Genomic DNA, 26,957 nt, shown 5'->3' with positions numbered 1-26,957 from the left:
GATTACAAATTGCGCATGCATTTTTTACTTAATGATATGCTGCCTTATACTCTAATATCAGTTACTGTACTTCTGAGAAAGGGCTTAGAACAACAACGTCATATACAGCACAGAGGGCATATAAATGAACGAGGGTCTGCTTGGAGGTGATCTTTCAATATGTATTATTTATCATGTTCATGTAGCTATTTTTCTCTATTCTTTATAAATTTAGCCGATTATTCTTTATTCTACATTATTTATTCTTTAAACCTGTACTCAATTGTTTATGCTACTTTTCTCTATTCGGCTTTTATTTTGAGTCCCAAATGTATCTCCCCTGTATTATGCATGTTTCATCCACATTCCCTCATACTGACATAAAAGTTTACAACTATAGGTCGCTGTACAAGTTTCAACAATGAGCAAAGCCAATATACCGCGTCAGCTATAAAAGGCTCCGTAATGCCATATATATACATAACAATTCAAACTAGCAATTTAACGGCCAGATTTATGTATAAAGAATGAAAGAATGAAAAACAAATATGATATACGATATACTACAACAAACGACAACCGATGAGTACTAGTAACAGGCTCTTGGCTTGGGATATGCACTTCACCTTTGCTTGGCCCTCACTCCTATCCAGCTTACAAACATTTAATGGGGCGGGATCAATAAAACGTTATTTAAACATACTGGTTACCGGAACATTGTTTGATACACCAAACCAGGTACAAGCTGAGTCTCTGGGAAACAGGTAAAAATGCACTCAGAGTTAGAATTCATTCATACATGCATTGATGTATTATTCCGAATCGTCAGTCAATATGTGTTCTACAAGGATCACCAGCAGTCAGGAACGACAACCGTCAGTTATTGCATGTTATATCGTAATGTCCCTGTTTTTTTTCTTAATTGGAGAATTGCGTGTTAATAGCAGATTTTTGATTTTTTTCTGTTTAATATATATGTCCCTCTCATGAAATCGAGACAATTAAGAGCGAGACATGTTTCATGTGTGTCTGTCGAAGGCTGTATGTACATCGAGATGTTTTTTTTTTTTTTTTAATTTTATTTCTGTCATCGGGCTACGACTGTCCCATTCTATTTACAAATATGCGAATCCTTGAAGGGGTCTGACATATTCCCGTGCATGGTATATACATTATACAATTATATCGCGGCTCGTACGTTCTTGGTAAATTGTGATTCTCTAAATATTGAATTTGACTTAATGATAGCACTCTCACTTATAAAAGAATCTTAAACTTACGTTCTCTGCATGAGAAGAAAAACAATATATATTTATATTACTGTGTATGTTTAATTAGAATCTATAATGTATTGTTGTGACATATTTGTGTGTAATAATAAGTAAGTGTTCATGTTTGCAGTTATGTTAGCGGTAATTTCCGAATAAAAGTAATATTACATCTAGTAGGTGCTCTCGTTGAAGTTCGCGTTGCATGTAAAAATGAATTTCATTGGTCTGACAGTTTGCAAGCTTTCGATCCAGGTGTTCTCATCGAGGTCCGCGTTCATGTTTCGATTCGATATGTAATATGAAAGTTCAATATGACTTTTAAAATATGTAATAAACTGTTGTTTTCTTATTTTATAAGTCTTTTATTTATGTCTAATCATATGTACTTGTATGTACTAGTATGTAATGTCATGAAAGCTCTTTATAGGGCCCTTTAATTGGAAATAAAATATTCTTATTCTTATTCTTTAATACGGTTTATAAGTAGTTATGTGTATGACAACCATTGGGCGGATCTAGCATTTCAAATAGGGGGAGGGGGTAGTGGGTTCATCCCAGAGTAAAGGATGTCCAACTTTATGATCCCATTCGATCGTCCGAAAGAGGAGGTACCCCTTCACTCGTTCGTCCAAAATAGGATCCGCCAATGACAACGTATAATAATCGGTTGATGTGTTAGTAATACTGACACCTGTGTGTATATGGAGATTCAATAGTTTATTAAAGTCTCACCACATACATACAAGTTTAAACACAATTTAATATCATGTACACAATATAAAATTTAGAATGCATGTGCCATTCTTAATAGAACTATGAGAGACTGTTATATACAAATATAATTATGGATCATCTGATCAGGAAAGAAAATTAAAAACTGAAATCTGCTTGAAATGAATATGTACAAATAAATGTTCAGTGACAAGTAGTAACGATATGGATGTCTACATAATACAATTCTCGCATTACCAGATCTTGCAGATTTATATTTCGAAACTGTCTCTTTTGTGAATTTATTTCCCCCTCTTCACAATACAATGTAAATATGCGTATATGAGGCTACGAAAGGGTGAACATAAATGGTATTTACAGAATAAAGAGAATAATGGGATAACACTTTAGACAACAGAATAAAAAGAGGAAATATAAAGAATAGATTAATTTATTGATAGTTGCATAACGCTCAGTGACAAATATGTTATGCACGTCTAGGAGGAATAAGATAGGCATAATAATAAAGAATAGCGTGAGATGATGATTTTTTTATGTCATAGAACTCTTGAAACTATAATCTGCCACCCACCCCAGTAACCACCTACACTCGCATACATAATCTCTAAATCAATGTCGCGGCCCCTGCTTCTTGTTTTCTGTTTTAATATCTTTTTCATGATATTACATAAGAATATTTCTTAATACAAACACAATTAAGAGAGCTAACTAGTCTACAATTCTCTACTATTCCATTTCTTGTAATGCTGTATATTGGTTCGGGGACATAAAAATCACCATTTGTTGGTTCATATTTTGGTGTATTAAAATGTTAAATAATACTATACTAGTATAGTGTATATATGCAGGGGCGGATGCAGGAATTTTCGAAAAGGGGGGTGCTAACCCAGGGCAAAAAAGGGGGGGTGCAAAACATATGTCCCGATACAAATGCATTGATCGGCAAAAATAAAGGGGGGGGTGCGCACCCCCGGACCCCCCCCCTCTGGATCCGCCACTGTATATGTAATTGGTAATATATATGTATATCCTTGTACCATTTATAACTAACAGTATGATAGTCCCAGACTCTATATCTCAATGTTATGAACATCACGTGCTATTGTATACTTCTCTGCTGTCGACTTAAAAATAAAATTACGATAAAACTTCATTATATATAAATATAATAAAATAATCAGTTCTCTTTGTGAACATTCTTATTATAGACCAAATTTTAATGATGTATATTATAATAAGATGAGCTTGCATATTTAAAACTTTTTAGTAGAAGACTGATATTTATAAAATAGTAAATCTAGATCCAGAAAGCTAAACTTAACCCCATGATTAAAAACTATTTTCTGTTTTCAATAATTAATTTGTACAACAAAACAACGCTTGTCAAATGAAGAACTAAGAAGTCATAAAAATGCATTGAATTAATTAAAATATTCTAAGAATCGTTCTCTGACTTATTTAAAGTTTATTAGAGTGTTTGTTCTGCATTCGATGAAAATTTTCATTTGTCAGATATTGCGTAATTATTGTGCGTACCCCTTTGTATAATCAAAACATGACATGTATTACGTAATAAATATGCAAGCCATAATGAAAGTGCCGGACGCGAGTTTTTGGCTATTAATCAGCTATAAAAACAATGTCAAATTCGAAGCCATAGTGAGAAATTATTGAGACTTTCTCCTTGACCATAAAAACAAAAATATATTTCACCACAGTCATAACAATATGAATAGCTCAAGTATGCATCCTCGTACTTTCTGTAACCTCGGTTGCGTGTGTTGTGCTCAGTTAATTGCTCATAATCAACCCTGTCCATGTTGGAGACCTCCTGTAACAGTATCAGTGGGTATACAGACAGATGATGGCATCAATTATGGTTACGCATCAGATTCCTACTTCACTAAAGGCACAGCAGCACATTCTATGTTACATGTAAGTTCAGTTTAATGCATTGATTAAATTTGTTTATGTTTTAAATAAATTTTATTATTTAAATATAGTAGTATACTATTATAGAATATATTGTATTTATCTGGGGTTTTATTTTCCTGACTTGTTATTTTACCAAATCCTACTGAAGTTTTATAAACTTTACTCAAGTTTTTTGTGGTATACCTATAGGGATTTCTTTTTTTACATGTATACTATGATATCTGTTGTTTACGTAACCGAGGACAGTAACAAATAGAGAATCTAACTCAATGGACAACATAGTCTTCGTCAAAGAAAATGTATATTGTCAAAAAAGTAGAGTGACTATTAAATTTATAACAAAAAAATCAAAGATATTCTATTAAACGTTTTTATTGTTTTCACAGTCTTATTTGGCTATCTTTTCATTAACAATGGTTTAATCTAGTTATAATTAAGAGAACCACATACAAAATAAAGTTGTATATCGATCACATATTCATACGTGGGTTGTAAACAGATAAGATATTTGATTTTAACTGATTGCTTATTGATTTCACAATCATCCTTTTTGATTTCATTTAATCTCCCTTTGAACTTCAATATCTAATTTTGCTTAAAATTCTTTTTTCATTACACACCTTTTACTATAGTCAACAGTACAACTACAATATTGAAGCCAATTTCACAAAACATCGTAAGTCTAAGATTACACTTACGTCAAGTCTTAAGTCGAAAACCAATTTCACAAAAGAACTTACGTCAAAACTTACGACCAACTTTGATCGTAAACTTAAGAGTAGTATATCCGTTATGTATCAGGATGTTTTATTTTTTTTAAAAGTTACGATACTGGTACAAAAAATTTATACTAGTATTGTGGACAATACTGGTATACCAGTATTGCGATCACCAACTACGGGAGATTACTAGTAATCCTATCTTTGCTCAACACTTTTAATGAAGTTACCTTATAATGTTTAACGCTTTTGACTCTCCTAAAATAAAATGAAAGTGATAGTCAACTATAGAAATAAATTTTCGTTACCGCATCTGCATTGAAATCTGTAAAAGCATTAGTTTAATATCATTTTGTATGTATATTCAAATTTAGTTTTAACAGAGACATATATGTCTCTGGTTATTATTCAAAATTTAATTTAAATGCTTATTACAACAATATTTTGTTAAATTTACTATCCATCTTGAGATAAAAAAAAAATCTGTTTTGCATATTTCGAAACGACAAATTTAGCAATAGAATATACAACACTATCTCAATCGTAGGTTTCTACTTGGCTGGTATATAGATATATATTTGGGGTAATCAAGGGGTTTACAGGATAGAGACTATCGAGTACAAAATTTAATGAATAAAAAAAATAAGAAAATAAAAATATGTAAAGTACTAGTGTCCTTATATAGAAAAGAATTTTTAAAAAGTTCAAATTAAAAGTGTGTTGAATTAAGAATTGATAAATGACACCGGTGCGGACCCTCGTATACATATTTTCTTTATGACCACAGGTAAATAACTTTGCATAAATCCGAGGTTTAGAAATATATATCTTAAACGTGTACATCGATCACAACCCAATAGATGAAAAAAACTATAAATACCGCCTGTGAATATTAGTGATAATAACTTTCGATGTAAACACTTGATGTAAAATTGACACTTCTCATTAAGAGTGTTTATAACAAAATATTAAGAAAAAAATCAAGATTTTCTGAACACATTGAAATTAATCAAAAAGAAATAGGAAGAAGGAAAGAAGTTAAAATAGAGAATATATTCGTTTACCGTAAACTATTTGATTCGAATGGAAGATGCACTCCATTATTTTATTCCAAGTCGTAAAATATACAGATGAAAATATAAAAAAAAACAACGTTATAAACTTTTCATAATAAATTTGAATTCAAAGAAATTAATTGATTAAGATGGAATAACGTTTTGTGGTTTAGAACTGGAAATCATCGGTTACGTATAGAAACAGGTAGATGACTTGAAAAATGTTGGACAGAAAAAATAAGATTTTATAGTTACGCTCGACGAGAGATAAGTGATGAATTTCTCTATATTCTAAACTGTACACCTCTAACAGAAATTTGGACAACTTTTATTAAACCCTACCCGGCCGAGCAAGTGTTTTCAATTCGGCAGCTTTTTGTTAAGTATTGAAAACGTTTTTGGAAAATCAATTATAAATTTGAATAGTCAAACAATTACTAGTTTACATCAGTAGTAAATTTTCATGAAAAATGATAAAAAGTTATTATCAAAAATATTAGGTCTCTTGCTTATTAACCGTAAATATATTTCCACCACTGTCAATGTACATTAAATAATGCAATATTTGAAAGCATTTTTTGAAGCAGCATAATATAAGATCATGTGCTGACTGTTGTTATTTTATATTCTTTTGAAGTAGATATTTACAAACCTGATGACTTCTGGTTTTGAGTTCATTTGACTTATGCATAAACTGACACTATTTTCTAGTATACATTATATTAAATGGGGCAGGTGAAAAATCGCAAATGATATTGTTTTTTTTTCATGTGGCCTTAGCCATTTTGTACTAGCTTTTTTTTATATCTCTGACACATTATCAATTCCATGTAAAAATAACCAAAAAAATCCACCATTATGTTAGGAAAGAATAAGCAGCAGAAAGGACATTAACCGTTGCCAATACAACTGTATACACTTGACCTATGCAGAATCAAAATATATTGAGCACGCATGAGTAAATTTAGTAAAAAAAATTCCAAGGAAATGTTGTGTAGTAAACTTCTGCACGTCTAATATCAAAGACCATTGTGGTTACCATTCAAATGACCTCTACACAAACTTTTCCTAAATCAATAAAATTAAATAAATGGGGAATGTGTCTATGGGATTGAAATGATGGCCTCACTTATATATATGCACTCATTAGATTGTTACTTTTTATCAAGTGTCTGTTTGCGATGCGCCAACGTATAGTCATCAATGTAGTGATGGATCGTTGTACGATGTAGATATCATATAAATTTAAAAGGGACATAACTGATAAAAAAAAGAAAGGCTACCTAAATTTGTAATTGATCAGATCTTTGCAGTTATAAGTAGTGTGTAAAACATATATAAGACTTATACTATATAAGTTTCATAACATTTGGAAGAAAGTGGAAACTAAATTCAGCATTTTGTTCCCTCCATAAAGGGGCATAACTCAACAGCAAAAGTGACACCACCAAACATAATGCTTATTTTGTGGTAATATGCATTGCATATAAGCTTCAATACATTTGAACGAGACCGTGCGTTGACTTATAATGGTTTACTTTATAAATTATTACTTGGATGGAGAGTTGTCTCATTGGCACTCACACTACATCTTCATATATCTATTTAGTTAGGGAACAGACACGAACAATAAAGCCTTTTTTCCTCTTGTAAAGGGTTTTACTCTAGAACAGTTAAAGTGACACCGCTGAAATTAACTCTTGATCGTTATTGTGTGGTATAAGAATTGTGCACAAGTTTCAGAGTGTTTGAGATTGTGGTAAAGTGAAGTAAAAGAGATTTTTTTTTTTTTTGCACTTTTCTTATTTGAAAGGGGCATAACTCTAGAACGGTTTCAGTGACACCACTAAAATTCAAAGTGTTTTGTGGTACTGGTAAATACCATTATTTATAAGTTGTATAACATTTGGTTAAAGTAAACTGAAGACTAACTTTCTGACAGACCTATATGTACATGGGCAATTCTTCATGCATCCAATAGGGCAGGATATGATAATCTATTTCAATAGAATGGGACTCAGAAATGAGACAAATTACAACCATAAGAATATCTATTAAACAGACCTAATCATAATCTTAAACATTCTGTAAATGATGCAAATTTGATACCAAAATACACAGGAAATAGCATGTCAATGAGAAACACCGATTTTGTAGCCAATATTGTTTGGGTATTACCAAAATCAAGGCTACCGGATCCTTGATGAAGGGATATTAAAGATGACAGTAAATCTGCATAGAATAAATTTATTTTACATATATATGTATATTATACTATAACATTAATATTATAATACAGTTTTATGAAAGACATGTCATTTTGAACAAGAGGCTCTCAAGAGCCTGAATCGCTCACCTGGTAAACAATGCCTTATTGAACATATTGAACCATGGCAGGCAGACATGTACAGCTAACAATTCTTCAATATTACAAATATCAGGGGCATTATACATAAAAAACCAGTTACCAAATTTGGCTGAAAATTTCAGGACAGGTAGACCTTGACCTAATAAATACTTTAACTTCTTGACTTATTTGCTATAAATGCTGGAGTTTTTGAGATATAAGCCAAAAACTGCATTTTACCCTGTGTTCTATTTTTAGCCATGACAACCATGTTTTTAGACGAAATAGAAAATAAAACACAAACTTTATTTTATACACCCTACTGATCGTTCAGTTGAAGTTTGGTTGAATTTGGTTGAGTAGTTTTAGAGGAGAAGATTTTTTAAAGTTAGCAAATATGATGAACAAATTGTGAAAAATTGTCATTAAAGGACAATAACCCCTTAAGGGGTCAAGTAACAATTTTGGTCATATTACTTTTTTTGTAGATCTTACTTTGCTGATCAGTTTTGCTGTTTACAGTTTATCTTTATCTATAATAATATTGAAGATAAAAATTTCCTTAAAATTACCAATTAAGTGGCAGCAACCCAACAATAGTTTGTTTGATTCATCTGAAAATTTCAGGGCTGATAGATATTGACCTAATAAACATTTGTATCCCATGTCAGATTTGCTCCAAATGCTTTTGTTTTTGAGATATAAGCCAAAAACTGCATTTGACCCCTATGTTCTATTTTAATTAACGGCAGCCATGTTTTTAGACGGATCAAAAATCGAAGGACACATTTTGTGCAGTATAATCTAAGGAACAATCATGCTAAGTTTCATTCAAATCCATTCAGTAGTTTCAGAAGAGAAGATGTTTGAAAAATTGTTAACGACGACAGACAACGACTACGGACGCCATGTGATGAGAAAAGCTCACATGGCCTTTTAGGCCAGGCGAGCTAATAAAAACAGTAAAACTAGAACATCTATACACATATAAACAATAAAGAGATGAAAGTTACAAAACAACTTGACTTAATACATTTAATTTGAATCGTTTATATACAAGCTACTAAATGAAAATATTATGTGGTACTAACTGGAGCAACTGGTTGCCAGACATTTGTTATTTGTATTTTTAATATTTAGTTTCTGAAATATTAATCAAGACTGAAACGAACCCCAAAATTGCATGAGCAGAGAAGTAATTTTTGGAATAAAATATCTTCACTATTACAAATTTTCTTTCTGTATTGAAATAAATCTTTAAAGTTCTTCATGTCTGTAATCAGTCTTGTATACCATTAATATTATTTCCACAGGTACTTTATGCTTGCACACCTTCTTATTCTCTTTACTTTATATATTTTGAAAAAATTCTGTATTCTCTATTCTGTAAAGCTCACTAAGACCCTCGTGCATCATTTGCATTTTTATTACAATTAAATAATATTCACTGAGTATCAAATTTAATTACATAAGTTGGTGTTACCTATATTTACAAACTATACATTTAGTAATATTAGGCAAAATATACAAATTCAGTTGTACAAAAATACATATATAGTATACAGATAAAGTGTCGAAAAGATTTTTTTTTATTTTACATGTTTTTAGTCCAAAATTTAAAGTTGATGAATAAAAATAAATAATAAAGTTGACATTTCCAAATGTTTGTCAAACTGTAAATAGTATTGAAATTAAAAAAAAAATGTTCCTGTAAACTTTTTACAAGTACAATAAAATCATTTTTGGATTGAGTGCTAATCTATTTTAATTAGTTATTTTCTCATAGCCCTAAGTTTAACAATAGGGTAGGTTCTTAGCCATTACTTTTAAAAACATCCTTGTCTTGAATAGTTGATAAAACAAAGTTTTCCCAAAACAAGTTATGATAATAATTATAATAGAAAATGAGAAAAGCTCTTTCCAGCATATTGGTCACTCCAGCAAAAACAATTAACATAATTTAAAGAAAATCTTTTCATAACTAGAATATTAACCATGTACATATAGGCAATGTACTTTTACAATTATTTGTCTAAGTAAATGCATGATTGGAGTATACCACCATTGTGGACCTAAATGTCAAGACTTCTGTTTCCACACTGATGTTTTACCTCCTTTGATGTTAACTCACATGACCTACTTTAAAAACAAGATAATTACAGACAGATAACCAATCTCTAGATTATGGTCATGATGATGGACATATAGTTATAAACAGACCAGATTGTATCTGTATTCTTAGTCTACAATTCATTAGAACATAATTTCACATCAACACCAATGAAAAACAATCTATCATTGTCTCTTCCTATAACTTGTGGTTCACTTATATCATCTAAGAGGAAGGGCTTGCAACAACTCACTCGTTCTGAAACGTTCCAAAACCCATCTGTATATGCAACATCACTGAACAAATCAAGTAGTACCCAGGTGTACATTTTACCACGCCAATCATGTTCGAAAATTGATTTCACACGACCAAAGACCATATCATCTTCTTCCCTCACACAGGGATGCTGGTCTTTTAAATTCCTGACAAAGTAAACATGTGATGGTGACTGTTTATTGCTGGAAACTCGACTGGTTTTTCCATTTACTTTTTTCTCTACACTCTTCAAAGCTAACCCTTGTTTGTTCATTCTTGAAGTTAATGCAAAGTCATAAACCTCAGACATGTCATCTAGAACCTTTTCCTCTAATAATGTTTGGGTCTTCTTCGTGGTTTCCTTTTTGGGCTCATTTAAGTTGCAAATGTCTTCAAATTTACCAAGTGTTAAATCATCTGTATCAACAATGTCTGACATGAGCATAAATACACACCAGTCATATATCTGAAAATTAAAACAAAATGTTCTATTAACATCTGGTATTTAATTTGATTGGGCTACTGAAAACTTGCATATTCGTGGAGATTTGATGTTGTGGTTTTGTCAAATCTGTGTATACAAAGCATTAAAATATGATTCATGGTACATTTGAAATCGTGGTTTATCCGTACCCATGAAAACCACAAAAAATGGTATCCAATGAATTATAATGAATCCACAGTAACCAGTTTCAGTAAAATTTTGGATTAGTTAATATAAAAAGTATTTTTTAATTTTATCTTTTTGATTGAATTTGATTCGTTTACTCATTGAGATGAATTTAACATCACCTTTCCTGGCATGTAAAGAAAACAAAATCTTAGTGTCTACAACAACGTATATAAATTCATATAAATATAAAAAAAATGGACAAAAATATCAATATTACATATTATAAACTTATCTGACAAAAATACCAGGATTAAAATTTGATAATTACACCAGACAAGCTTTTTGTCTACAAAAGACTCATCAGTAAAGCTCAAATCAAAAAATGTTTAAGGTGGTACCTAATACTACAGGAAGATAACTTTGTAAAGTCGGCTAAATGTTTTAATTACGTTGTGTTGTAAAAGGAATATAAGCTTCTCAATGATCAAAATTGAATTTGTCAAACTGCTATATAACCAGTGTAATTTTTCTGACAAAACGCTTTGTTCAAAATGTTTGCAATTTTTATATTTTTGTTAAAGGGTCAATGTAAATACCCTGACAAAATGTTATGAAAATTAAACGAGCCAAATTAATTTGGGTGAAAGTGTTGGGTACCACCTTGAGGGCCAAATATCTTATAAAGTAAAGAGCGTCAAGGACCAAGAATTCCCAACACTTTGATGAAACTTACCACCGTTCTTTTCAATTGATATTTCACTACAGTTCTTTTAATAGTTTTATTTTTATTTAAATGCAAAACTTAAAAACAGACCAAAAATTACTTTTCATGAGAACACAAATAAAATTTCAATAAAACTTATTTGGTGAATAAAAAATCCTGTAAATGTCATGATTTAGTACTTACTGCATATGTTTCCATGACTGTAGATTCAATTCTGTGTTTGTTGAGTACTTGTCTTGTAATCCAACAGTTAACCCTCTCATAAGGAAAAAGCCACCTTCCATACAATGGACCGTATCTGGGAAATCCCTCCGGAATATGATGTAGAAGATGCATGGTTATTGTCTATTAAAAATAATATAAAGGAACATTAAAAAAACAGTTTTTATATATTTGCAGGAATAGATATTTGAATTGTTATCAATATCCTTTTAAATATAGCGACATACAACATTGTACAATGTACTATATAAAGAATAATGGCACACTTGTACATGTAGATTTAAGTTAATCTTTACTCTTATCCAAGGTATTGGTAGTGTATGTTGACAACACAAGTTCATGTTGCATTTTGAAGGAAATGTTGAAAACCCTGAATCCAAAGAGTAGGTCCAGTAAGGACAGATTTCGGCTTCAAATTTCAGGTTCATCTGACGAAAGATTTTGACCACTTATAACACTTAAGTGTCTATTTCAATTGAATCAATTAGTTGATGTGAAGATTTTAACTGAATCAGTCATAAAAAAATGCACCAATTCAAGCTGAAATATCAAAAATCTACCAAATATGCCGAAAAATGTAATTTTTCGGATGTGTTTTGTCAAAAATGAAAGTGGACGCATCAATGTTCATCCTCAACCTTTATATATGTTACCTAAATTTGTCCTTGAATCAAATTGTATAGTAATAAGCATTGAAATAAGATTCATATGTTTGGTTGGGCAAACCATCATCAAACATTCAAAGAACGATTGCTTATTTTTTTTTTAACTTAAGAAAAACTGTAACATAAATGAGCAACGCCACCAAAATTCAAACTTATATGAGTTATATAATAAAAGTGAGAATGGTCAAAAGCAAATTCTCATTTTTTTCTTTTTTCATGTTTATAGTAGGACAAAGACAGCTTACTTGTAAGGATAATGGGAAATCTCTTTCAATCAAAGCAAGAGCTTCATGGGTTTCTTCCTGTAACTGTTCTAAATCAGCAACTTTGTATTCTTCTTTTGTAAGCTTTTTCAATACGTCAAACAACTTCAGCAATGTACGCTCTTGTTCTGTTCCCAACAAACCATGCAAACACCATGCAGCAGCATTACTTGTGACAAACTGAAAGAAATACATATTAATATAAATGTTTACATATGAAATGTATGAAAGATGACATGTTGATTCTAAGTTGTAACTATAGAATTAAAGATTGACACAATTTTTGCAACTTTAGACAGTAGAATACAGTATACATGGTATATTTACAACTGGCTCACACCTAAGTTGAGTACCAGTATGATCATGACACATAGATTTGTCTCATTGACTCTCATTACCATGATAACACCATAAATTAATTCTAAATTAAATAAAGGGCTGTGGTTTAGCGCATGATACGCCTGTTGCTCTTTTAATTTGTATTTTATGCTTTAAATGAATTTATATGATGAACTAGAAATATATATACAACTCTAAAGAGATGTTACATTAATATATTCACCAAAGTTTCATAAAATCCACGTTTTTTAAGTATAAAAATTCATTATTTAAGAAATCTCAAATTTATAAAAATGGAAAGGGAGCTTATGTCAATAGATATAAACAATTTATCAAAGTGGCATAAAATTTTGTGAATTGTCCCAAAATTGGAAAATCCTCTCTTTATTAAGCATAAAAATTCATAACACAGAAATGTAAAATCTGAAATTTATAAAAGTTGAAAGGGAGCTTACATCAATAGATATAAACAATTCACTAAAGTTTCATTGACATAAAAATGGTGAAACAGTGTGTACACCATATACAAATGTAAAAACAAATTTCTCAGGCCGAATAAATATATATATAAACATGATATATATGTGTGTAATTCCAGTTACCATACAATGTGCCGTTTCAAAATGTCATCTTTTTGAAATTAGCAATTAAAATATGTTTCTAGTATCCATTTCTCAAAAAAAGAAGATTACGCATGGACAAATATCCAATTGTTCAAAACAATTGAAAAAAAATAGACAAAAGTTTTGTTATTCCACTTTTGACGATGCAAATTTAAGCAGGGATGCAATTTGGGTAATATATATATGAATTGAAAATCAAATTGGTGTACCTTTATAACATGTATAATAAAGAAGCATACAACTACAAAATAAACACAAAATGGAAATATTTGTCTTGATCATAAAAAAAACTTAGTTGAAAAAACTGTCAAAAATAGGTGCAATTTGGGTACCGTCACGTAGTTAATAAAATGCTATAAACATAATGTAATTCAATGTAATTTATGTAACTGGAACCACACATTCTATATTATTACAACATACCTGAAGTTTCCCATGCATAGTTCTAAGTGTCCATGGCTTGGAGAAATGTTTATCTGGGTGGTAGTCAAAACCAGGTGGGTATTGTAAACTTTTGGCTCTCTTATCTGCAAGTGCTAGAGCTGTACGATCTAACCTCCAAGGGGCAGGTGGTAATACACATTGTTCAACATTATTACTCTTTTTCTTTTTGTGCTGCACATTATTCGGAGTAACTGATTTTCTTTTCTGACCCACTACTTCATTGTTGACAACATTGTCTGTTGACTCTTCCGTCACATCTGTATTTTCTTTCACCCACGTGTCTTTAAAACGATCAAATTCTTGTTCGCATAGCCTTACTTTCTTAGAATCATCTTTTCCAGTAATTGTATCCAAAACATTACCAATTACATCAGCAATTGTGTGCATTCCATCTGGTTGCATCTGTTCTGATCTATTGTGATATGGTAGTTTCATGAAGCTGTATGTACCTTTCAAACCCGTTCTTTTTTGCATATTGTTTTTTTGGTTTTTGTTTGGTAGATTATCATACTGCTTCCTTAGGTCATACTCTTCTTCGTTGGTATACATGTGCTCAGTTGTTGAAGATTCTTCCCTCTTTGATGCATAGTTTGTGGTATCTGATCGTAGATGATGGTTGGTAGGTAAAAATGATCTGTTGCTTAAGTGGACAACTTTGTGAAGGTTTTTACAGTATTCCCCAGTTTCTCTGCAGTATGGGCATCCTCTTAATGCTGCCTGACTTGACACATGTAACAGCTTGCCAAATGCTGGTATATCACACTGGTATTGTAAAAGTGCCACTTTAACTTTGCATGGTGCTCCTTTGTAGGTGTTAAAAAGTTTACATTCAGATAATGTCAATAGTTCATCAACAATTAATTCTAAATACGGATCAAGATGTTTTGGTTCTTCTGTTTTGGTTCCAGGAATAATACCAACAAGCATCATTGGGCCAAGAATTTGTCTAACATTTACAGGCAAATTTAACCATGTCAAAATAAGCGGCCACATTGACTTTTGGGTAGCCATACTTTTATTCGGGTTAAGTCCATCTGTAAATAAAGCTAATGGAACAGTTAAAGATTCCTCCATGTTTTCAAAGACTCCCCCTTCTTCATACCAAGATTCATATATGGATCCATCTGTAAAATCGCCAAGTTTTCCATTTGCAACCTCCTGTTTGGAATATAAAAGTTTACAGACATTGTCTGTGCCATACCACCTAGCTAGTCTAGGACCTAAGGGCATATAGGTAAAAGTCTTTCTTGGATTCTGTGAGTTGGTCAAGTACCTATCCTCATCACAAACAGAACACTTTATATTGTCTGAATGTTCTAGTCTAAATATCTGGCAGTCATTGACACAACAATGATAGGTTGTTGTTGGTATTAAAAGGTGTTTCACCATGTCATGCGCTTCTTTGTAACTTTTGGGTAGCTTGTTTGGTTGAGGCAGTACTTTTTTTTCATTTGACAAACACATGCTCACTGCAGACTTTGACATGCCATTGTTCGAGCAAAATGTCACAAAATGGCGCAACACTGATTGGAGGATTGAAGTTTTACTTCCATCATACAATGGTTCATTAAGTCTGGGTTCCTCATATGGTCTGGTAGTGAAGTTTATTGTGGGCTCCTCATTTTTCCATGAAGTGTTCATTACGTTTATCATCTTTGCCTGGTGTCTTCTATTAGCCCTATCACCAGTGAGTCCACCTAAAGAAAAAAATTTGAATAAACAAATATCCTTAACTATGCAATGGCATATGATATATGTGTTATTAAAAAAAACCATGAACTATATTGTACCATCATGACCATGGAAGTGTTATTAACAGGAATATTTTATAAAAACAAGTCAACAGTTAAATTAATATTTAGTAAACATATATTTATTTACTTTTGCAGAGAAGTATTCGAGAGGTTGCCAGCTGTTCAACAAATATTGGAGTCCACCTGATTCAAGATATGTTTCCAGAATTAAAAAAGACTCCAAGATCAACAAAGAAACTTGCAGCCGCCATATCCAGCAGAAGAAGAAACAAAAGGCAGTACTTGCAACTGAAGTAGGCATTCAACTAATATAAATTACCTTCCAAACTTTTTTGGGACCCTAATCAACTCACTGCTTTAAGCAATTTTGTTATAACTATTTTATATTTAAGTATTTAGTATACATGTAGTACATTATTGATTTATACGTAAAAAAATCAGCAGATTTTATCAGGACGAGGCTTTACTCAAACAAGTATCTTTGTAAATTACCTACGCATGTACCAGTCATCCAGTAATGTTGAAAACAAGGCTTATTTTAAATATAATTAATTAATTAACTTTATTTCAGTAACTTTTCTAAATATCATTTTTATATGTCATGTGTCCCACTATACAGATTTTACTACCTTTAACAAATTGTCAAGTTGTCTGGTTTATTTTCTCAACTGGCCTCTATCATGTCCATAGCTATTCATTTTTTCTATTGAACAAAATTTATTATATGAACTTCTATATTTTTAGAGACAAAGCAGGCAGTCAAGGCAAAACTGTAAAAAGACTACTGAAAGACCGCAAGGATCAAAAGTAAGTACCATCAACTTTCTCAGTTTCTGTGTACAGCCTTGCAATTCAGAACTTTAGATAAAGTTAAAACTTAATTGTAATTGGCAAAATGGTTGTATGGATTTGGATGGAGAAAACTCATTGAAGCCCTTGATTCAAAATTTGAAGAAAATTTAAGAATATTTTTTGAAAAAAATTACATGCACTTAACAAAAAATTTAAATTTTAAGTTAGATTGAGAATTTAATTTTAGTATCCAGCTGAAAATAATATAGTTTTACCACTTAAACATGTTAAATGCAATGATGATTTCCCTTTAAATAAATAAACAATTTTTGTAGAATACTGTGTTTAATTTAATTTTGGATGTAAGGCCTCTTCTGATTGGCTGACATTATCAATGTTTTCTCATGGTTATACGGTTTTAAATTTAGAATTAAATTAAAAAGAAATGACTATAATTTTATTTGGTCTTTTTACTGCTTAATTACCCACTGCATGCGTTATTCAATGTGCACCAAATGTTTTATGTTATTTCCTCATAGACAGAAAAAAATATTAGTCATCCCTTAATAAATATTAGCAATAGGGATTATAACTTACAAAGACAAATGATCAGAGTACTGTAAATCACAGGTAGTCATGCATGGTAGTAAACATTGTCAACATGGTCAAGTTTTAATTTTTTAAGTATATATCTATTTTTGTAGCATACTATTACTTAATCAGTGTAATACCGACTCAATAAACATGACAATTATAAAGTCCAGTAACTTAACCAGAGTAACCAAAACGTTGGTTTAATTGAATAGCCCTAAATAACAACATTAAGTTTTGCAATATCAAAATGATCAATAGTTATCAAAGGTCATGAAGGTAAAAACATGACAAATGTACCAGGATTTTAATTTAGTACGCCAGATGCACGTTACGTCTACATAAGACTAATCAGACTCAGTGACGCTCAAATCAGAAATATTTATAAACCTAAACAAGTAAAAAGTTGAAGAGCATTGAGGATGAAAATTCCACAAAGTTGTGCCAAATACTGCTATTTATTGTTAATTCACATTCATAAGACAAAAGAAGAAATACAATGCAACAGTTTTCTTTGTATTCATAATTCTCTTTTTTTCCAGATTACAACTTAATGTGCCCATTGGTTCACCACCAAGTATAGATACTACAGAAGACTTGGTGTCTTTGTCCCCAAGGCCAGCATCGCCTTATCCAAATGAACAAGATTCATTTGAAGAGACCACTACAGTGGAAGAGACCCTCAACATAACAACTATAGAAGAGAGCTTCAACATGTCACCATTGAGCTCACCTACTAGTGACATTCCTTTAGCACGTTTAGCAGCTAAAGACCTATCTATTGAAGACTGTGACACATCAGATGAAGAAATGGACAAAAGGCTGATAGACTTTGTCAGGCATTAAATTACATTTGTGTAGTCCACTGACAATGACTGAAATCTGTATCAAATAGTAAATGTATTTATACTTTGTACATACATGTATATAGCATATGATTATTTATAAGCCTAGGTACTTAATATATTATAAATTGTTGGAATTAAATTGAATTATTCATTGAACATTAACATGCTTTATTCCACAGGGGTATACATGTACATGTATTTTTTTATTTGTGTTCATATGTAAGACATTCGGATTGTAATATCTTGCATCAGTTCAAATGTTTTTTGTCTTCTTTTCAAGAACTTTTTTAAACCATAATAAATTTGAAATTGGTCTTACTTAAGATAATAGTCAGAGCTGATTAACAAATATTTTTCAATTAAATTAGTGCTATATCATGAATATGTGCATGCATGGACACTTATTTTTATTATAAATAAATATTTAAATGATAATGAGTAGTTATTATTGCTTCTTTTTTATAACCTTTGATTTACAAACACTTTATACATGTTGTACTTGAAGTGTTTTTTCAGTTATTGCAGATGATGTTATAAAATCTGATGCATGTCTATTCAATCCATTAAACATGTTGAAATTAGCATATGCTTATTTGAATAAAAAGTATCTGGAGTAGACTGAATAAAATTTGTATCCAATATGAAAAGGAATATCATAAGAATATCCGACTTAAATTTATTTGATGAAATATCATTTTTTTCGCAATGCCTTAATACTAGAAAGCATATTATCAGAATTTTATTGAAAATCTTATGCGAATCAAGTATGCCAAAAAAAAAATCAATGGAGGAAAGGGTTAATACAATACATTTTTCATTTTTATTGAAATCATAAACAAGAGTGCACAGGCTGAAATGTCTCACCTTCTTTACTAATCATAGATATTATGTTTATAGACCAAATATAAAGTTGTTAATGTTTTTGTCATTTTGGTCTTTTGTGGATAGTTGTCTTATTGGCAATCATACCACATCTTCTTTTTTATTTTGTAAAGCTTTATTACAACTATCACATAAACTCAACATTAAGCAAGAAAACAAAACATTGATCAATGAACCATGAAAATGAGGTCAAGGTCAGATTAAACCATGCCAGGCTGACATGTTCAGCTAACAATTCATCAATACAACAAATATTGTTGACTTATTGCTTATAAATTCAGAAAAACAGACCAAAACACAAGAACTTAACACTGAGCAATAAATCGTGAAAATGAGGTCAATGTCAATTAAAACCTGTGTAACAGACATATAGATCAAAAAATATTTCCATACACCAAATATAGTTGACCTAATGCATAAAGTATTAGAAAAATAGACCAAAACTCAAAAGCTTAACTTTGACCACTGTACCATGAAAATGAGCATGATGAGGTAAAGGTCAGATGACACCTGTCTGCTAGGCATGTAAACTTTACAATCATTCCATACACCAAATATCATGAATATAGTAGACCTACTGCATAAAGTATAAGAAAAGCAGACCAAAACAGAAAAACTTAACTATAACCACTGAACCACGAAAAGTGTTTTGATGATGGTGATGTGTTTGTAGATCTTATTATAATGAACATATTTGCTACTTACACAATTTTCTTAATCTATAATAAACTTTAGTTAAAGAGGAGAATATTTACCAATTTAATGAAAGTTGTTAAAAAGTGTGTATAAAGGGTAATAACGCTTTGAGGGATCAACTGACCATTTTGGTCATGTTGACTTATTTGCAGATCCTACTTTGCTGTCAGAACATTAATGCTGTTTACCAATGTTTACAGTTTATATCAATCTACACGCATGACAAGTATAATGATATTCAAGATAATAAACAAAATTTATTCAAAAATTACAAATTGGAGGGCAACAACCCAACAGCCAGTTGTCCAAATCATCTGAAAATTTCACAGCAGATAACGTATTGTTATGCGTTTACTTTTCTACATTGGTTAGAGGTATAGGGGGAGGGTTGAGATCTCACAAAAATGTTTAACCCCGCCACATTTTTGCGCCTGTCCCAAGTCAGGAGCCTCTGGCCTTTGTTAGTGTTGTATTATTTTAATTTTAGTTTCTTGTGTACAATTTGGAAATTAGTATGACGTTCATTATCACTGAACTAGTATATATTTGTTTAGGGGCAAGCTGAAGGACGTATCAGGGTGTGTGAATTTCTTGCTACACTGAAGACCTGTTGGTGACCTTTTGCTGTTGTTTTTTTAATTGGTCCAGTTGTTGTCTCTTTGACACATTCCCCATTTACATTCTCAATCTTAGTGACTTTATAAACAATTAAACCCAGTGTTCTCCCCAGGCCCTTAAAGGACCACGGGCCCGCGATGTATAATTTTTTACCGCGGTGGTATCGTTCTTGCCGCGATGTATAATTTTTCTCCGTGGTGCTAAAGTTTTCGGTAAAAAATTCGTATTAAAATCGGTAGAGTTTCAAGTGAGTGAGGGTTAAAATTTTCCATGAAAATTGACCAGTTCTAACCAGTTTAATCCAGTATTGACAGGTAGATTGTTTACACCACGTGATCGATTTACCTGTTGAGGTTAACATTGTAGTCCAGCCCTGGCCTCAGTGACTCTTTTTTTTTTTTTTTTTTGTCAGTGACAACAAAAAAAAAAAAAAAAAAAAAAAGAGTCACTGAGGCCAGGGCTGGACTAGTTAACATTGATGATTGGATTTAATCGATGTACATGATTCTCTTGTGTTTTAATTAATTAAGAGATCATAATTTTAATAACAGACTTGTAATAGGGGACAAGCAGACATTTGTGAATGAACTCTTTTACGCCAGTCTTTATTCAAAATAATTTAACTGTTATAGAAATAAATTGTGGAGTTATTTCCCCTGATTTTGCCTATTACAAATAAATGCTCCTCACATATAATTTCTCATTGAAAATTAAAATAAAGTACAAATTGAATGCAAAATTATATTAGAATGTTACATTAAGGATAAACAAATTCTTAGAACATACCAACAAAAATGTTTTGCAAATTATTTAAGAGAATGATACCTTTATTAATACACATACATTTTGTCATTTTATATCAAATAGATAGGTCATGGATTCAAAAGCTTATTGTGCCTAAACATAACAGGAATGTGAGTTTAGAATTACTAATACAATTGAAATAAAGTATTTATAATCTTAAATTTTAAAATTAATAACTAAGATGCATAAGAAAATAAATAAAACTGTTGTTAAAAAGAATGGAAAGTAGTTTTCAATTTACTGAAGGGTCTGTAACAAAAATTAATGTTGTTCAAAGTTCATTGTTATGGTCAAATCTAACATGGGGAATGTGTAGTGTAACTACAAGTATTGGGACAAAATGGCTTGATCCAAATATAAGAAGTGACTTTAGTTTAAAGACTAATTGTGCTTTCTTTTCTTTTTCAAAGATATTAAAGTATACAAACTGTTTTATTGATTTACTTTTTCTACCAATAATGTTCTGACCCAAAGTCCATACAACACAGTACCACAGTAAACAAAACAAAGGCAAAAAGGTAATGACAAAAACCAACAAGAAAAAAATAAGCGACGCAACGCGACACAAAATATTGTAAAATTCATTTCGTCACGCGTTACCCTGGTGCTATCCAAAAATCCTGGGGAGAACACTGAAACCCTGTCAGATTTGCTCTAAATATTTGGTTTCAGATTTATAAGCCAGAATCTACATTTCAATCTTATGTTCTATTTTTATCCATGGTGGCCATCTCGATTGGTTGGCTGGGTCAACGGACACATTTTTAAAACTAAATCCCCTAATAATGATTCTTGCTTAGTTTGGTTAATTTTGACCCAGTAGTTACAGAGGAGAAGATTTTTGTAAAAGACTAGAAATGTTTACGAAAAATTGGTAAAACAAAAATAATGCCGTTAACTTTCTCCTTTGAAATGTTTTACATTGTCTTGTCAGGGCCTGGTATAGCTGACTATGCGGTATGGGCTTTGCTCATTGTTGTAGGCCGTACGGTGACCTATAGTTGTTAACGTTTGTGTCATTTTGGTCTTATGTGGATAGTTGTCTCATTGGCAATCATACCACATCTTCTTTTTTAAAACTATAACATGTATAAAGGACAATAACTCATTAAGGGGTCAACTGACCATTTGGTCATTCTGACTTATTTGTAGACCTTACTTTCCTGAGCATCATTGCTGTGAACAGTTTATCTTTATCTATAAAAGTATTCAAGATAATAATCAAAACAGCAAAATTTCCTTAAAATTACCATTTTCAGGGGCAGCAACCCAATTTGGTTATTCGAATGACCTGAAAGTTTCAGGGTTGATAGATCTTGACCTAATTTACAATTTTTCCCTTCCCCCAGATTTGCTCTAAATGCATTGGTTTCAGAGATATATAAGCTATATTTTCTTACCAAACAATTGGACTCTCTTGGCCTGTTGTATCTTGTCTTTCAGCTGTGCAAAGTGGAAATCAAACATCTTGACCTACAATGTACATGTACAAATAAAAGTAAAAAGTTTAATAGTGAGAGAGAAACTGAACTCTAAAGAAAAAAGTAGTTTCTAAGATATAGAACATAACTTTATTTGCTGTTTTTCCTATAAATTCGCTCCACCTGAAAATCTTTTATCTATATTTACCAGCAAAATTTTATTTTATTTTATTTTTTCGTTCCTACCAAAAATCTTTTACATTCATTGACATTGTCATGATTGTTATATTTGTATTTCCTGCACAAATTTTTTTTTTACGGAATCCTCGGGTTTATCTTTACCGTATAAGGTCTAGTCTGTTTGGTATCACATGAGCGTTTGACCTGAACACTTGTTTAGAGTTTCAAAGCATTTGTTTGAAATCGATGTTGAATGCTTTGAAATCATTATACGACGTACTTAACTCTGTTTCTTTATACTTGAAGAGCAGGGTTCATTTACAAAAAAGTTTGTTTCATACAAAATTATCAACGTGTGTATAAACTATTTTATAAACGGACGTTGTATTCTATATCATATATTCATTTTGTGATCCGTTTATCTGACATGAACCAAAGATGACAAAAGCCTGTAAAATGGAGAATATTTGGCAGTAAAATCGTCCAAGTTTTCCATACAGATCATTTATAAATGCAATGTAAAATATGTGACAATTGAGTTTTATGTCTCGTAGCATTTTTTATTGGAAACGTAGGTACACACGAAAATTTAAACACTCTTAGGGACTTTTTCTACTAGTAACCTATGTCTGCCTGGACATATTTTACCAGGACAACCTGAAGGCTAACTTTATAAATGCTACCCTCTTTTATTCAATTGTGCATGTATATGGCCAAGACAAATATTTACTTAGTTCACAAATTGTTAAGTCAATGGGAGGGACATTTTGACTTACATGAAAACATGTGAAACGTGCTTATTATATGATAAAAAAAAACTTTAGAAAATAGGGGGAGCAGAAACACATTTTTTTTGGCATTGGCCTCAAGACGGGACACAAATAAAACCTACAATTGCATGTCAGTGAATTAAGAAAATAAAAAAGCTATAGCACATATTATTCAAAGAAAGAAACATACTTATTAAAGATGGAAAAACAGATGGGGTTGATATTGCCTAAATATTCAATAGTGTGTTGATGAAAAAACTCAATACATTAAGGAGCTTGGTGGTGAAAAACCCAATTTGATATTTACTTGAGAGGTGAATTGGAATTGATAATGCAATTGAAAATCTTTATCACCCAATTACATAAGAAAATGGTGGGTAAAAACCCCAATTTGTGAATTCTTATCTGGCGCTCTGAGATTATGATTTCATCATATGAACATCAGGCACAATTCTTCCTGTTAGGGGTTTAGTATCATACCATCATAACATATATGAGAAGAACATAACCCGCGTCATGCCATACTGTTTTTAGAATAAATGTGTTTAGTTCCAACGCAAAGACCTTATCATCAGTGACTCAATATTAACGCCAAAATATGCAATCTTTAACACAATACATGTATATTCATCATGTTCAGTTCATGCGGTTAAAACATACATTTTTTATATTATCATGCCATCAATTGATACATGTACAATGTACAATGTATCATGTGTATGTTGAAACTTCACAAATGGACACACCTAACTGGCTTGGCGAAAGGTAGTAATCAGTCAAACAAACTTAACAGCAGAAAAACAAAATAGAAATGATGTGAAACTCATTACATGCATTATTTACAATGTAATTATTGTAATTGACCATTAATGTTTAACCCTGGTACATTTTATGTATGTGCCTGTCCCAAGTGACGCCAGGAGCCTGTAATTCAGGCGTTGTCATATGTTTAACTGTATGTGTTACATATTTGTTTTTTGTTATAAATATGGCCGTTAATTTCTTGTTTATATTATTTTACATTGTTTTATCAGGGCCTTTTAAAGCAGACTATGTGGTATGGGCTTTGCTCGTTGTTGAAGGCTGTACCATAACTTATAGTTGTTAATGTCTGTGTCATTTTGGTCTCTGGACATTTGTCTCATTAGCCATCATGCCACATCTTCTTTTGTTACATGTTAATAATTAGAACCTTATATAAGTACCTTTAATATTGTACATGTTGTAAGGACATTGAACTAATGTCAGTATGAAAAATATTAAAAAGTGGTGTTCGTATAAAATCAGCATATGTATTCATCCTTGTATTTTTTATAATGAGGTACAAGATAATTGTGAAAGTCTGTGCGGAATTGTTTTAGGGTTTGTCTGACATTTGATCAGTCAGACATAGTTTGGGATACACTGACTGGAATAAAGTATATAACTTAAAATACAAAATATCAAAAGTATAGATAAATTTATTCAACCCCACAAACAAAACATTTCATTGGACCTAATATTTGTAAATTACAAGTTTATCAAAAAGTTTTTCAGTTTTCCCAGGACATGATTGGTCATGCTGGTCCGGTAAAGATCAATATTAATATTTTTGAGAGGACCAAAGGAACTTTTACCAGACCAAGGCTGCAGACAAATCTGAGTCCATTCGCTCTAGTACCTGTTCACACCCAGGGTCAATTGGCCTTGATTTTTATTTTTATTCTTCATGTTGTATAGGTGCATTATGTTTATTATTTGAACAGAAAATATTTTGGTTTTGACTTTTGAGAAAAATTTACTGAATATTTGTTTTGCCACAATCAATTTATTTAATATTCATGATATTTTACCCTAGATTTGCATAGATCCACATGTACTAGAATTCTGGAATTCAAAATGTACAATTCATCTTTTTTTATGTCTCTTAACAACCTTTATGGAAAAGAGTTTCTTGAATTAGTGATTTAGAAAATCACTCATTTCAGAAAGTCTTCTGACTGGTATACAGTTTTGTAATTTGGAGTTTAGTATGTATACATATATGACGTCCATTATCAGTGAAGTTACTGAACTAGCTAGTATATATATTTGTTTAGGACGCGCTGAAGGACGCCTTCAGGTGGGGATATTATTGCTGCATTAGAAACCTATTGGTGACCTTCTCATGCTTCTGCTGTTCTCTGCTTTGACATATTATGGGCTGATCCATGGACACTCTGGCCACTCTTTCATGGAAAAAAATGGATGATTTATATACATGTACATGTATATAGGTCAAATCACTGTAGAGTGAAGCATGACTGAAGAGGCCCACCTTATGGCAGTCAGCACCCCCTCCCTATATGAAAAGTTCTGAATCCATCACTGCATATTCCAGGATTGACCGATTCATAATTTCTATTTTCTATTTTTTTTTTGCATATACTTTTTTACAATTTACAGTTTGTACAATGTACACCATTGCTTTTATTTAATTTCAAGGGCAAGCTGACTTGTTTATAAAAACAAAAACAAAAAGAAAGTTTTCAATATCAAACCACAAAAACAAGTATCACAACAGTCAGTAAATCAATGAGAATTAAAGTACATGTACTCTATACTTCTTCTTCTTTAGGGTATCAGAAGTCCGTCATTATCTGAAGATTATTTACTGTTTTTGGCTGTAACAAGCCTTCAACTTTAAAATGTTTCAAATTATTCTACTTCAATTTTGTGAATATTCATATATATTTTTATGTTTTTAAATGTAGGGCGAACGGTGACTCTATACCATGTAGGGGCGAACGGACCTGATATCGCTGCAGTGCAAGTAGGCGATACAAAACATAATGATTGAATTCATGCAATATAATGCTTTCATAAACTTATTAAATCTTACCTGTAGAAAGTCATACGTTTCTCTGTCTTTAAAGGTTACTGATATATCCAATTTATATCGATGGTCTAATAAATATGAGAAATTAATTTTTGTACGAACGGATGCTGAAGATGAAAATATCAAATATGGCGCTTGTTCCTATACCACGTGATTACTGTATGCCGAACAGGAGGGGACCACATACGGGATCTCTTTTTATACAAAGGCTGTCAATCGTATTTTTAAAAATCATTTGTCAAACTAATATTAACAAAAATTCGATTGTTTGATTCCACATGCATGACAATTAAATTTACGCAATATCACACAATAACGGTCTTAATTTTATTATAGGTTTCCCTAGTTTCGCCTCAATAGCTAATCATTTGGAAAAGTTTAAAACAATGATTTTTAATAGAATTTTCTAAATCTTTATTTTTTTGGAATGTTTGAGAATTATATCATA

General features: G+C 31.4%; 3 protein-coding genes across 3 annotated transcripts in view; 2 read left to right on the top strand and 1 right to left on the bottom strand.

Annotated features, from left to right (window-relative positions):
• The window catches only part of LOC134727466 (uncharacterized), a 77,352-nt gene that overhangs the window by 46,674 nt on the left and 3,721 nt on the right, over nucleotides 1-26,957 (top strand). The window lies entirely within an intron of this gene.
• LOC134680702 (uncharacterized) lies at nucleotides 3,666-18,674 on the top strand. Its single transcript, XM_063539891.1, has 4 exons — nucleotides 3,666-3,917; nucleotides 16,186-16,343; nucleotides 16,795-16,857; nucleotides 17,976-18,674. Exons 1-4 carry the CDS (start codon nucleotides 3,711-3,713, stop codon nucleotides 18,277-18,279), a joined length of 732 nt encoding a protein of 243 aa, XP_063395961.1. The 5' UTR covers nucleotides 3,666-3,710; the 3' UTR covers nucleotides 18,280-18,674.
• LOC134680701 (uncharacterized) lies at nucleotides 9,060-26,811 on the bottom strand. The gene is made up of 6 exons (XM_063539890.1): nucleotides 26,513-26,811; nucleotides 22,682-22,754; nucleotides 14,276-15,993; nucleotides 12,873-13,070; nucleotides 11,924-12,085; nucleotides 9,060-10,869 (listed from the first exon to the last, which is right to left on the bottom strand). Exons 2-6 carry the CDS (start codon nucleotides 22,746-22,748, stop codon nucleotides 10,282-10,284), a joined length of 2,733 nt encoding a protein of 910 aa, XP_063395960.1. The 5' UTR covers nucleotides 22,749-22,754; nucleotides 26,513-26,811; the 3' UTR covers nucleotides 9,060-10,281.

Source organism: Mytilus trossulus, chromosome 8 (genome assembly GCF_036588685.1).
Source record: "Mytilus trossulus isolate FHL-02 chromosome 8, PNRI_Mtr1.1.1.hap1, whole genome shotgun sequence".
NCBI classification, from domain to species: Eukaryota; Metazoa; Mollusca; class Bivalvia; order Mytilida; family Mytilidae; genus Mytilus; species Mytilus trossulus.
Note: the sequence above shows the minus strand (reverse complement) of the source record. Positions and strands in the feature narration are given on the sequence as shown.

What these genes read in the sequence shown, in the direction of transcription:
- LOC134680702 (XM_063539891.1), top strand. Translation starts at nt 3,711, where the DNA reads ATGAATAGCTCAAGTATGCATCCTCGTACTTTCTGTAACCTCGGTTGC. An exon ending in AGGCAGTACTTGCAACTGAA is followed by an intron (nt 16,344 to 16,794) that starts GTAGGCATTCAA and finishes CTATATTTTTAG; the next exon opens with AGACAAAGCAGGCAGTCAAG. An exon ending in AAAGACCGCAAGGATCAAAA is followed by an intron (nt 16,858 to 17,975) that starts GTAAGTACCATC and finishes CTTTTTTTCCAG; the next exon opens with ATTACAACTTAATGTGCCCA.
- LOC134680701 (XM_063539890.1), bottom strand. Translation starts at nt 22,748, where the DNA reads ATGTTTGATTTCCACTTTGCACAGCTGAAAGACAAGATACAACAGGCC. An exon ending in CAAGAGAGTCCAATTGTTTG is followed by an intron (nt 15,994 to 22,681) that starts GTAAGAAAATAT and finishes TTTTTTCTTTAG; the next exon opens with GTGGACTCACTGGTGATAGG. An exon ending in ATTTCCCATTATCCTTACAA is followed by an intron (nt 12,086 to 12,872) that starts GTAAGCTGTCTT and finishes TATTTTTAATAG; the next exon opens with ACAATAACCATGCATCTTCT.